Here is a 14213-nt window from a genome sequence, read left to right on the forward strand (position 1 = left end):
CTGAGTAAAGGATTTTCATAAATGAATTAAGTTGAGAATAAGGATGCGATTTTCATCTGAACTAAAATCAATAAGCTCAATCCTTGCCTGATGTATTCAACTGCTTTGAAATCAGCAGTTATACCAGTGCTGAATGTAGTTCAATGTGCTTTATAATCTAAGACATCAATATCTATAATATGTCTGAAGAAAAGGAAGACATAAAAGAAATCAGATAGAATGTTTTGTGCAGAAGTCAGCCCTCTGGATGCTCTTTCAAGCTCATAATTCCAATGGTGCACAGTGCCAGCTACATATTATCTAGCTTAAGCAATCAGGTAAACTCTAAACTCTAGTGATACGGACTGCAGCGTGAAAGAGAATTTTCTCTCTTACTTTCAGGTCAATACTTTTTCTCCCCCTGTTTGTTAACAGACATGGTTTTCTTTCTGTTATATTATTTGCATGACATTTTCTAGTACATAAAGCACTTTTTAGCAACACCGGAGACATTTCAATTGCTGTGTAGTAACGCATCATTAAAAGAAGAATCTCAACTGAAAAATACCTCACCTGTCACGAGTTGCCAAGATATATGAATCAAAGAAAATAAGAAAGATCATAGTGCATTATGTCTTCTGATAGTAATTTTTCTGACAATTCTTGCTAGCATGAGTTCTTTAGTAGGCTCACTATAAACAAAATATTTTTTTTTTCCATTGACCCTCCTTCTACAAGACGTAACTGATTTTTGCAGTCTGTTGTACTGTGATTTTTTTTCTTGATGTCATTAAAGTTAGAGAAAGCAAATAAGGTAAAAAAAAAATAAATTGTATGTCGGCACTTACTTAGTAAGTAATAAAACAGCATTGTTAAAGAAAGCCCAGAATGGATAGCATTGTAGTATGGAACATACTAATTATTGCTACTGAAACAAAATCACAGTGAGGTGAAGACAAAACATCTGTGTAGCCAGTATTATAAGTACCTTTCAGACAGCAATTTACAAAAATCTGTCACTCTTAATATCTTAAAGGCACAGGGAAATGTCCATATTGTGCAAATTGAAGACAGGTATAATGTTAATGTCTTTCTCAGGAAAATAAATTTCACTGCTGGAATTAGAGCTCCGAATTCAGTTCCTATGTTCATTAAAATTTCCGATATAGAACCTTAGGTCTCCCACCTTCCCTTTCTACTGAGGCTAAGAAATGACTAATGCTTCCCAGCCATTGACAGTGTGCAGGTAACAACACAGAGGATGTAATGCACCACAGGGACATCAGACTCTCCTTGTCAATATGTTTTTTGTTTAATTTGTTATAACTGTGAGAAACGTTGGTGGGCATTCTGAATTACATGTTGGTCACAAGCCATGCATTGAGATCCACTGTTTGTAAGGCCTTTTTTCTAGCTTTGTCTCTCTAAGTCCTCAGTAAACTACAACTGGGTAAACCAGAGCAAACAATCTCAGGTCCTGGTGAATAATGAAATGCTATCTGTCCTAGATAGTCAGAACACAAGTTACAAGAAATGGATCTATAAGACTCTGAGCTTTAAAAGTATTTCACTTTTGTTGTGTTAACCACACTTAATGCATAGAATACACATGCCTATAAACATAGCACACTACCAAAGGATAAGATCCCTGAAAACACAAGGGGCCTGTTACCTCCTTTAGAAAAAAAAGGCCAATATACATACAGGATCAACGAACTGCTGAAACTTGTTTTCAAACAGCTGTGAAATGGCCTACATCCCCAATGAGATGTTCTCAACTGAAGGTAAACACCCCATAGAAGAGAAAAGGGTCTGAAAGAATTGTTCAGATGTAATTCTTCTCTGTCCCCACCACACACTTGGACAAACAGGGATGTAAGAGGAGAGCCTGCTGCTATTTTTCTCATTCATTCTTCTTCCCAGCTCCACGTCACCTTTCATACTGCATACACCTTCTCATTATATGTTCCTCTTTTCTATCTCTGCCAATGATTCTTCTCCTCACACTTACAGAAAGCCTATCCCAAGCTAGCCTCTCCTTTTCCTCCTTGCATTCCTCCTATTTTCTGTTTGAAAATATCTTTTTCTCAGTCTTCCATATTCTTATCTTATCTCCCCCAGAAAGAGATTCTGATCTGATCTCCCCCTCGGTGACAGAGAATATGTGACACTAACTATGGCAAATGCTGATTGACACAGTGTTTTGAGTACATATGGAACAAAGAACCACCCAACCAGAAAACCAACCCTAACTAAAAGATTGGTAAAGACTTAAAAAAGGTTTGGGATAAACCTATTGCTTTGGAGAATCTGCCTCTCAAGAAATCCTTATTTGAATATACACACATTTGGAACATTAGCCAAATACAATACCTCATGTACACCGCACCTGAGAGTGAACTGGTGCTATCAGAGAAATATGCTCACATTTTGTACTATACCTGACGACCTGCATTCTTGTGACTTGGGAAAAGCAGCCTTTCCACGCCTAGACATTTTTTAAAGTGGGTATACTTTTACCTGCTCCAATAACTTTCTCAATACGAATTCTTGAAGGATCTATCTCCTTTGCAAACTCGTGGACAGCAAGAGATGGGTCTTCATACGTGTCTGGATCAATATACGTTTTGATTCCTGGGAAACGTACTGCAAAAAAGAGAGAATACTAGGAATCAAGAATTCTTTGACATTTATGTACTGTAACACTAAGTTTTAATTTTATTTTTATTTATTTTTTTTTTTTACTAAACAATTGAAAGGATTGGAAATAATATATTAAATCTTCCACATTTAAAGTTCCAGAACCCAACAGAAGAGCGTAGTGGCCCCAAATCACTAATGGTTGCTACTGGTTTCACAGAAACACACTGTAGAATGCACATGAGTTGTCCCCATTTGCTGTCAGCACCAGGGCCTTCAAAGATTGACTGAGCACAGACTTAAACATTTCCTTTTAACCTTCAAATAGCTTTTTTAGGTGAGGCTTCTGAAACATCAAAGAGCTAGGTGTTGCAACTCCACAGACAGAGGATAAGCCTCTGCCAACCCAACACTAGCAAAAGCCTTCAAAAGTACTGTCTGAAACTGTAAGCAAGGTCCTACTGGACCCTGCTTAAATCTCCTGAGATATTCTGGGTGACTGAAAGCGTGAATACTTTGCAGTGCATTGTTACATCAAATATCCTTTCAGGTTGCTATGATAACCAGTGTTAGTGTAAAGATTGGAGGAAATACAGGTATTAGATTTTCTGAATGTTATTTATGCCTCTAGTTACTGTTGTGTTTCCTAGTTGTATGGGTCCCAGAGTCTAACTTGTCCCACAGGAACAAAAAGTTGAAGGCCTTTAGAAAACTCAGTCTTTGGCATTCAACTGATAAGATAGTGTCGAACTCCTATGCTGTTTTCTCTCTGTCCCAGCTGAACACATGCATCTCCTGAGGTATAGCATTTGAGGCAGGAAAATTAAGAGGACAATAAAGTTTTGAACTTCTTAGGAAAAAATAACAGCCCTACCCAAATTTTAAGGAAAACACTATTTTGGGCAAGATAAAAGTACTTTAATCTGAGGAGGGTCCTTGGAGTCTCTGCACTTGGCTCACATCCTCGAGGAACGCTTCAAGTACAGCTAATAAATCTGGAAAATACAGCAAGTCGTGAGAGAAAATACGAGCTCTGAGCTGGTCACTTGAAAGGGTGTTTACAGGGACATCAAGTGAGGGCTCAAAGATATGGGGAAAAGCAGATCCTCAAGCCTAACAGTGAATACTGCCAAAGTACTTCTATTCCCTTTTGCAGCTCCTAGGGCAACATAGGCAATCTGTCCTTTACTTTGAAAACAGTGCTTTCTAATTCACTCCTTTTATTTATGGGCAGATGGCTGGACATTCCTTTCACCAAACAGGTCCAATCTTTGAGATCCTTTTCTCTGAGTATGCGTCCTGGAGGATTGTGCTGCTTTGTTCTCTTCTGATCAGCTGGAACAACCAGAGCGCCAGGTGCAAGATGAGAACAAAAATACCCAAATCCATTTATAAGGCTTTGATAATTTCTGTCTGCTTCCTTGGAGATGGCTGTGGCAACAGTGGGTTGGTGCCAGATTGCTTTGGCAGGCTCCAGTAAGCCATCATCTTCTGGCATGGCTAATATCCCTTGTGTTCTTGAGTACAGCATGTCCAAGAACTTACATTGTTTCTCTTGGATGGGAACTTTTTTAGGTTGCTGCCTTGTGGTGATTAAGTTTTGGAAAATTTTCAATCCATTAACAGAAGTTGATGTAGACAACGTTTCAACTTACCAGGATAAGAGAAGGGTACTGCAGCTGGGTCCAGAGAACTTCTTTTAAAAGAATTAAGTACCTCTCAGCCTTCTTTCTCTTATCACTTAGTAGCCGAGTTTAAAGCAGCTCATTATCTGATAAGCCTAAATGCATTAGGTGAAGAACACATGTTCAGGACACATGAATGTGGCTGGGTTTCATTAAGTAGTGTGCAACAGCCATTTGAATCACTGCCTATAGAGTACACATACCATACAGAAATGGGGAGAACACCAGACATCATGGGGTGTCATATCATCAGTAAGATCACAGACCCCTTTCTAACTCCCTTCAAAGAGTTTCTTTCCTAAAATCTCCCTCTGACTCACACCAAGCTCCCAGAGGAGAGAGGAAAGATGAACAGAAGATGGTTTTCTTCTGCACACAGCAGAAGCATAGGATGTAAAGCGTGGACATGACAAATCTGGGAACAGGAACCAGTGCAGGTTTTGCAGTAGAGATTTTTTCTTAACAGCTGGAGCCAGTCTAGGAGAGGTCACCCTTATACTGATCCCAGCAGAGACTGTGCAGCCCCATATACTGTTTCCAGTTCAGATGCTCAATACCAAATCTGTAGATAAAGGTCAGATAAAGATTGCTGCTAGGATGAAGGAGGTATTTCTTATGGAGGTGCTGAGTGGTCGGTGTAAAGGAGGGAGTACTGTTGGCAATAGTCTTAGCCATTGGGGTAAATCACAGTAATTCCTCTTTATCCTTGGTTCTATGGGGCACATATATGAGACTTGCCCCCTCAAATCTGATGCTGAGGTAACTGCATATGAATGAGAAACCTCTGAGATGAAGCTTCATGTCAACATGAAATACAGTCGTCATTTACCATGGCCTGAAAGACACTGAGTGAGGCTTTTCTCAGTTTCAGTCATGGTCCCAGAGACATACATCAAACTCTCCACCAGGAAAGTTTTTGTCTTCTTTCCTTTCTGATCATGTTTGGAAACAAATAGCAAAGAAAACTTCCAATACTTTATGGGAAAATGTGCTCTTTTCCCTGACACTTGGCTGGATATAGTGGTGTCACTTGAAAAGAGATTTTACTTCTGGTGACTTAGCTTCTATCTTGATCATAGTATTTCCAGGGATGCTATAAAAAATTAACAACAACAATAAAAAATACCCTTTGTATAATACTCTTTGAATAAATAAAAACTTTAACTAGCTACTCTAACATAAACCAGTGAGGCTAATAATTTAAACTAAGCAGCTAAACTAAACTAAATAAACTAATATACCGCCCACGAGAGACTGGCAGATTTTTCTCTCACTGTAGTGATCAGTGAGTGGGAACACGAGGGAATGCAACCCATTCTACTTTTTATTTCTTGGGTAGCTGGAAGTGTAGAAGCCTAAAACCAAAGAGAACTGGATAAAATAAGGCACATAGTCACCAAGAGAGGACTTCTGAGGCGGAAATTCGATATTGTCTAGACCAATTGGGAATTCAAAGAACCAGAAAGACTGATAATTATTATTAAGAGAACACCAAAAACTTTAGTAACTAGAGTGAATTCAGTGAAATTGTTCAAGAGGACATACAAATAAAAATAAACACCCATGATGGTGCAGACAATAAGGAACTGTTCAAATGGCCAGATTAAAACATCAAGGGCAAAGGCTGTACAGAAAACAATGAACATTCTTAATTCAAACCATGATCTAGATATTATGTAACACAGTGTTGAACTACTTACAATGTCCATTTTGCAAATGAGCCCTTCTTTTCTCTTCAGATTTCATTTTGGCCTTTATGTACCACTGGCATCTTTTAAGAAAAACAAGTGAGGCTTTAATTAAAATTCTTGTCATGCATAAAATAAATGTACATTAAGTTTTACCTGCACTTTTATGAAAGCCAAAATTTTTGTGTTTGGAATATATATTTAGTTATGAATCTAAAGAGAGAAATAAGCATGAAGAACTACACACAGATGAGATACAAATGAAAATAAATCATGGTTGAATGATTAGCACGAAAAAGACTGCTTAAGTTCAAGTTTGATGCAATACTTTATTTCCAAGTTTCACTCCTTCAAAGAAACCTGTTACTTTCATAAATTATTACTTCCCTGCATTTTTGTTTGCACATACTGGTTTGTGCTAATTAAACCTTCTCCTATTAACATTCATATCCAGTGGGTCAAAACCCCTCACATTTTCTTCGTAAGATAATAGTTCCTATGACTTCACCGTGTTTCACAAAAAAAGGAAATATTTTTTCACATCAGGACCACTTTTTTTTTTTTTTTTTTTTTTTTTCTGAGTAGCTCTGTGGAGCCTAAGCCAGGCACTGACTTATTATTTCTTCTAAGATAGCAGCTGTCATATAGGATAAACAACACGTAGCCTGCTATGTGAATATGATGATTTAGCATATGCCTGTATGATTGCTATAAAATTGCAAATCCTTGGCAAACAACACAAAACTCTGTGGATGTTCATGAATTGCTAGCAACCTTACCTGACAATGCAAGGGTATGTTGGAGAAAACTGCCACATGGCAAGCTTTCACATTCCGTGTGATGAAATCTCCCCCAGCCTGAATGCTGCCTATCTGCAGGACTGTTAATGCTGATTTAGAGGGTCACCATGACAGGAGAAACTGTTTCAGTCAAGAAAAAATTTGGTCTTAAAGCTCTTTCTCACTCACTGAACAGCATAAGTATGGTTTAGAGGGAAATCTTTTGATCTAAGGCCTAGGCTAAGTGCTGTTGGGGCACTGACCCCCGTGGAGAACAGCAATGCATGCAGATGTGTGCGTTGGTAAACAGACACTCAGTTCCATGCCCAGCTTGAAAAAAGTGACTGACCCCTATGTGTTCATTACCAGACTTATAAAATAAACTAAAATATAATTATAGATACTATATCCAGTAAAATACTAACAACGGAGATATGAGAAATATGTGAACACACTCACCTCATTTCAATGGTTCATTTAAACTACTGAAACAGAGTAGAAATACTCACAAATTCATTTATTGCTACAGAGGTGATGAAGAACACCTGAAGGGCAGAAACTTTAGAAGCTGTCATGGTTATGTACCCTTATGGAAGGAAACAGCAACCAGTGGATTTTCAGCTTCTGTGGAAATCTTTAGGTTTTACACCAGTTGCTGGGACCGCTAAGCAGGCTAGTGCCTTTTTTAGGACCTGAACAACTGGTCTGTAGGGTGTCAACTGCCAAGAATGCTGAACATAAGCTCTCACACTCAAAATGTCTGCCCAAGGGAACAGTCAAAAAACCAAGGCTTTAACCTCGTCCAGTCCTCCTAGTTATCAAAAGTACACACGTGGCCCCAAAGTTTGACTATAGAAGCAAGTGAGTAATCATCAGAGAGGAGTCTTCCAGCTCCAGCTCACCATTCCCTACATGTGTTGACTACAGAACAATCGGGGAGGAATAATTTCTGTAATGATAAGAATAAATCACACTGAGCTTTAACATTGCATTTCTTGGAATTTAGCCAAGACCCTTGTCTCACTGTGCCTCAAAGTCTCCATCACTTTCATTTTTCTATCTGCAATTGACAGCCATGCTTCCTGCTTGCTTTTGGTGGATAATCATTCAGCGAAGTGCAGAAGCAGGTGCTCATTTAATCCAGCCTCTCCACTATGAATAGACTCATCAGCAGCCCTGCGATTCAACAGCTCATCAAATTGTTAATTCTAAACAGTGAAGCACAGCATATCTGTAGGGTACCAATCCCACTTTTCACACAGAAATTTGCCTCCAGTCCTAAAGTACATTGAGTATTTATTAAAAGATTTTCTTGCTCTATCTTCTGCGGAATACAGTCTTGTCATTGCATTTAAGCAGCTCTTCAAAATGAATTAATATCTTACATAATTGAAATGGTCTCACTAAGTAAGATGTTAGAAAGCTAAGAGAATCTCTGATACCCTTAACAAATAGGAGGTATAAACACAGAACAAAACTCATTTCCATACTCTTTTTCATTCCTGAGTTTAGTGACTTTTTTCTAAAGGAAGCATTTAAGTTATGTTTCAGGATTCCACATAACGATCCTTATTCCAACGATCATTTTCTCTGAAAGTTTATCTTTGAATATTTCCTCTTTCTTCTGAAAGGCCCTACTGTTTGTCAGCATTTACTGCAGTGTAAGCATTTACTCAGCTTCTAAGCTTATCTAAGATCACAATATATTCCAATGTTAACTGCTCCCATTAGCTTTGAGAGAATGTTAGACCTAACTGGTTTTATTATTTAGCAGAGGAAGCATTAATTCACATAATGGTAGCTACTGTAGTGCCATATTTGGTTGCTGGGGTACTGCAAGTAAAACCGCTGTCCTACACTGATAGGACTTCACTTTCTTTTCAAATTAGAGATAATGCTATACCAACAAAACAGAAATTTAATTACAAATCTGAAAGTGCAGCACCGTCTATTGATATCAACCCTATCTGTGATGACAATTATCATGTTCAGAGGAGTCAGTTTAACATCTTTTGTTTAAGTGTAAACACAGGCTCTAACCCAGGATAGGAATAGTGCAGGATCCTATCCTAACCCCGGATTTTTTTCTGTCCCCAACCCAGGTAAGAAGCAAACTCCATGGAGAATCCCCCTCACATGGAGGCTTTTCCACCAACGTTTTATGCATCTGAAGGAGGGACAGGGGAGAAGGGTGGAGAGGGCCCAGAGCCCACACAATGTCCCTCCTACAGAGCCTACTGCAGGAGCTACGAGCCTGACTCCTCTGCTCGAAGGCCCATACCTCTACAGAGTAACAGTCTGGTTTTAGGGTTTCTTGATCCATGGCAGCACTGCAGTGCCACTGATGTCTCACAGAGTAGATGGGGACATAATGTCTTTTTACTTTTAAATTCTGCTTTGCTTCCTGATGGAAGCAGGTGAAGTCCTCAAATCACACAGGAAACACCCAGAGGCTCAGTGAAAAAGGAAACAAGGCACCATGGAAGCAGCTAGACCTGTGGGAATCTGAGCTCCAGCAAGGACTGATGTTCCAACCTCTATGTGAGTTTTTTAGCATGTGCCATTAGAATTTGTGAGTTCCCTTAAAACCTTCAGTGTATAATTGAGCATGGCATTTGGCCACTCAAATCAAAATGCTTTCCATTCAATTTGCATAACATCATTATTTGATCCTGGTCAACACATCAACTGAAGAAAGGTGAACAATCAGCACTGTACTAAAAGAATTGTAAGTATAAGAATAAGGGTAGTTATAAAAAAATAATCATTGTCCAGACTGGTGAATTCCCCTGCCGGTGCAACAGTACTGCTGTCATGTAGGTTTGACAGGGATATCTTCAGTCCAATTGAAAAAACAAACAAAAAGCCCAAAAGCATTAAACAGGACCTTCAGGAAGCTATTTTCTGTTCACCAGTGATATCACAAGCAGTAGAGTCATTGTAATATTTTGGAATAAAGTTTTCTTTAGTTTAATTTAATTACATAATTCCTGTATTTGATCATAATAGATGCAGAAAGATCCATATGAAATATACACATAATAGTGTATGATTTTTCCTTACAAATTTAATATGGCAAATGTAATAAATATTGTCCACTCAAGTGTCTTTAGCAAGCTACATTGCCAACCCCAAGACATCAAAAATCCTAAAGTAACAGCCTCCAAAGCTTTATGATTGACAGGCATGAGATTTTGTAAAAAATACTGTGGTTTTTTGGGTTTTCGTCTTCTAATATCAGAGCCTTGAGGGTTTAGGTACACTGTATTTTTAAATTCTCACTCTGCAGGCAAGAGATCCAGTAACTTACTTTTAAAATAGCCAAGCTATTTCACATAATTGCTTAGCTCCCCAAACTGGGCTTTTACAAAAAGCAACACTCACAATGCAACTCTGAGTATGAACAGCGCAGAACAAAGAGGACATTCCCACCACTATGCCTAACCCCTACTTTAGCACCGAAAACGTGGTCTAATGACTTAACTATTATTCTTAAATTCTTCGTTTTGGATGACTCTGACCCTGAGTAAATTAGAACACTGTAGTGTTAATTACCTCCCCGTGATCAGGAAGAACAAAGTGAGGATGACCAAGAGAGTGAATCCACCAACAGCAGCAGTGGCGATTACAAGAATCTGTCCCTGCTCGGCAGCTATATCAGAAGCTGAAAGAGAAGCACAAAGAAAGGAGGTTAAAGCTCCATCACGCAGCGTTCTTGCAGAATGAGTGATAACATTTCACTGGTCAAATGTTGCAATTACTCTGTAATAGCTTCCTCGGTGCTTAGCAAGGACATCAGACACGAATGTGCCTGTGAAGTGAAAAACTGTAATCCACGTCCCAACGATGGTGAAAGGGAGAAGATATTTACAGGTTTTTAAAATGAGGAGCTGGCATTGTCAGCAATTTACTAAAGTTTGAATATGACAGGATTTTGAACACAAAACTAGAACATATTTTTTCTTTAGCTTTATTTAGCTTAATCCTGCATCTAATTCAGAACTTTTCTCCATCCAGCTGTCCGAGTGAAGTCAGCAGCAGTGCTATGTAAGTAAGAGATATTAAACTGGGTTCAGGAGAAAGCAAAGCAGAAAAAAACACGCTTAGTGTGTAGCCTCACACACTCTTCTGTATGTCTGGTGTTTAGTTTTATTGTTACAAAATGTATACAGTTTTATGTATAACATGCTCTGATTGGAAACACTGTAGTTAAAAAAAATACTGATTTTCTTATGCCTCATGTTTTTCTCTATGCTTTTTGTAGGACATTTAGGAGTTAAAAAAGATCACCTGAAATTATCCCATCTCTAGACACTTGCTCTTTTTGTTAATTTGTTCTGTATAATATTAAATCTGTACATCGACATAGTACCTACTTACAGTCCAGTTGGTCCTCACTGTCCAAGTACTATGTGAGCAGAAAAAGAATTAGGCTCAGCTTTTTCTCTATCTCCTGTCTTGTGACTCCAGAGTTTTATTTCTTAAACTCAGTTACACTTGAACATTTTCACCACATGACGTTTACCTAATTCTGACTGTGTTTCCGTGAGAAACATAACATTGTTCTGAAAGAAGAATAAAGAATTCTATTCAATGACCTTTGTCAACAGTAGTAAATGTAGAAAAGAAAATAAATTTTAGATTCATCAGGAAAGAAACTTTGATTTTGTAAACTTGCAAACTGTTCTATAAGCAAAATCTTCAGCATTCTTTAGGCACCGGACAATTAGAGGCTGCTGCCTAGAAAGCTCAGCAGGCTATATTCTCTCAATTTGCAGTTGATGAAACCAAATACAATGCACGCATTGCTGCCCAAAGCCTCATAAAGTGCTGCTTCCAAGAAAAACATTTGGCTTAAATAATATTTGTGAGTGGTTTAGAAATTAGCAGTGTAAACTGGCTTTGTAATAGTAGTAAAGCAAATAAAAACAACAGTATTTTATGTCAAATAGTCAGCAAAAACAACTTGTTAAATTTCTGCCATTAGGTTTCTGTCCATATAATTTAGTGGAGATACACACAGGCAGTAAATTACAAGGCATTCCATATCTGTGGTGAGAAGCTCTCCACAGACAAGTTAAATATATACATCTTCCAATAAATGATATAATAAATACTCTCTGAATAGCTAATCTCCCAAATGGTATCTAGTGATATTATGGGAGTGGATTCTAGCTCTGTGGTTTGTTATGTTCCACAGGGTCATACTCAGTTGGAAAAATACAACGTAACAAATATCATGCCACACAAGTAACCATGCAAATAATAACAGGCTCTCCGAATCAATGGCTGAACACCATTTTCAGACTTGCGGGATGTGCTGAACGTTGCAAAGATTGCTACAGCCAGGCACAGTTCGAAGTTGTAAACGAAGCAGGAGGTTTTAGATGAGCCTATCTCGCCCATCTGCAACAGAAGTGAGAGGACAAACTGTGGCCACCGCCTTTTTTTTTTTTTTTTTTTTAAATAGGAAAAAGAGTTGTGCAGAAATAGCGAATTCAAGCAGAAGAGCAAACTGCGGGGTTAGATAAATTAGCTGTTGTTTTCTTCAACAGACATTCATTGCCAAGGAGACAACCCAGGGCCTTTCTTCATGAGAATTAAAGGTGCAAATGTAAAGACTGATTCCATGGTCCTGAGAAGCACCCTGCAGCTATTGAGATGAAGAGAGTCACATGTCCCGGATAATTTCTGCTGAATGGAGCTGCTGTTTCTTGGTGGTTTAGCTAAAACAGAATGCAATCTATCAGTTCAATAACATATATTTTCTATCAGGAACCAGACTCTGATTCACGAAGGGGAGAAATTCCAGGCTGACTTAGTTCTTTGCACCTCTAAGCAATGACTTTTAGCTGAGGCTGTACATACTTAAAAAGTGATCATTCTGTTTCTCTTGTTTTTACATTACTGTGATGGCAGAGGTGCCAGAACAATACATTGGGATTTTTTTTTTTTTTTTTTTTTTTTTGTACCAGATCACTGTAAGGGCCTTTGGAGCCTGAAACTTCTTGAGTACATCAATTTACTTGTTGGAAAAAAATATCAAATGACAAGCAAGTATAATTGGAAAATGTGGATTTGTTAAAAACTGACAGAGGAGGGTAAGGCACAATGATGGAAATCCTTATTTTTGCTTGAAGTGGTTCTTCTAGAAATCAATGATGGCACAGTGCAGTGAACGACACATGTATAAGCACATATATAAGTGCATACACAGACTCCTCACATGCAGATAAAAGGCTCCATAAAACATTATCTAGACAGTGAGAAGGGACACTCAATAATTAAAATTTTTACAGCATTTTTCCATTCAAAATTAAATTCAGCACGTCCCTCAGTCTCTCTGTTCTTTTCCCATTTGTCCAGCTTCCTCTTAAGGTAAAGTTCAAGTTGTAAATAATAAGAGCTTTAACATGTATTACTTCTGCTGTACAAGTTCTTGAATCTTTTTTGTTGTTCCCTGCTTTTTCTTCCTTCGGTTTTTCCTCTCTGTCAGCTGTGCATATTGGTATATGACCCTGTGGTTCTCCTCAGGACTATTCTTGATTATGCAAGACAGAAAAACTCAGTTTAAAACCAAAGTATGATATGCGGCAAAGCCAAGCAAGTTCCTTCAACCTTGTTTCATCTTTTACTGTATACTTATTAGAGTGCTGCATTCAATCATAGAAGTACATAGCCATTTTTCCAGAATCTCATTTATTAGACAACATGGCCAGAACTTATAGCTAAAATCAGTATTTTGTTGTCTCTACACTTTCCAGTGCACGGTCTCGTATCTGCCAACTATGCACCACCCAAATCCTGCTAGGCCTGGGATGATCAGTAGCTCTGTGATCACAGGGATGAATGTGGCTGTATCATGTATGGGGCCATACTCCATTTGATAGTCAAAGCTGATAGGCCAGGGGGTGAGGAAGTGCAGGTGCAACAGGAATATGTAAACCACTAGCAGTGCTAAGACTCATAGGGGAGCTTAGTGCCTATTTAACTAGGCTGGCTGTTTTCTCTGGTAGTATGCTTTATTCTATCTGTCTATCTGCTCAATAAGTTCATTTTGACAAAAACATACTTTAAAAAATGAGTAGCACAAGACAAGGGAGGATCTATTACTTATCCCAGTAGATGATTAGATAGTATACTATAATGTTTGAGTGTCAAAACTCTTCAAACACATTGTAGATGCAACTAATGTGATTAGTCAAAGTAGAGATTTGATTTTAAAACTGCAGCATGTATTGTCCATGTACCCAGAAGTGTATTATCCAGATAAAACTCTTCACTCCCATTACTCTTCATGCTTAATTCAGGTTATATGCCCAAAACGACATTTAAAGCATCTAATTGCATCATTCCAACTTCCTTGCTTAACACCATGCCCAGAAATCCCTTCTGCATCCAGCCTGATGTCAGTTCTGTCCCCAGTATCTACAATTTACATC

At 38.3% G+C, this 14213-nt stretch overlaps 1 protein-coding gene across 3 annotated transcripts in view; it reads right to left on the bottom strand.

The window, feature by feature from the left end:
- EPHA6 (EPH receptor A6) overlaps positions 1 to 14213 on the bottom strand; it is a 503574-nt gene that overhangs the window by 112167 nt on the left and 377194 nt on the right. For all 3 annotated transcript variants that reach the window (XM_086477983.1, XM_086477974.1, XM_086477990.1), the window contains 3 exons: positions 10327 to 10435; positions 6005 to 6075; positions 2500 to 2625 (listed from right to left, as the gene is read on the bottom strand). In XM_086477983.1, coding sequence (XP_086334109.1) covers positions 2500 to 2625; positions 6005 to 6075; positions 10327 to 10435 — 306 coding nt within the window. The remainder of the gene's footprint in view (positions 1 to 2499; positions 2626 to 6004; positions 6076 to 10326; positions 10436 to 14213) is intronic.

Source organism: Leptosomus discolor, chromosome 1 (assembly GCF_034619465.1).
Source record: "Leptosomus discolor isolate bLepDis1 chromosome 1, bLepDis1.hap2, whole genome shotgun sequence".
Classification (NCBI taxonomy): Eukaryota; Metazoa; Chordata; class Aves; order Leptosomiformes; family Leptosomidae; genus Leptosomus; species Leptosomus discolor.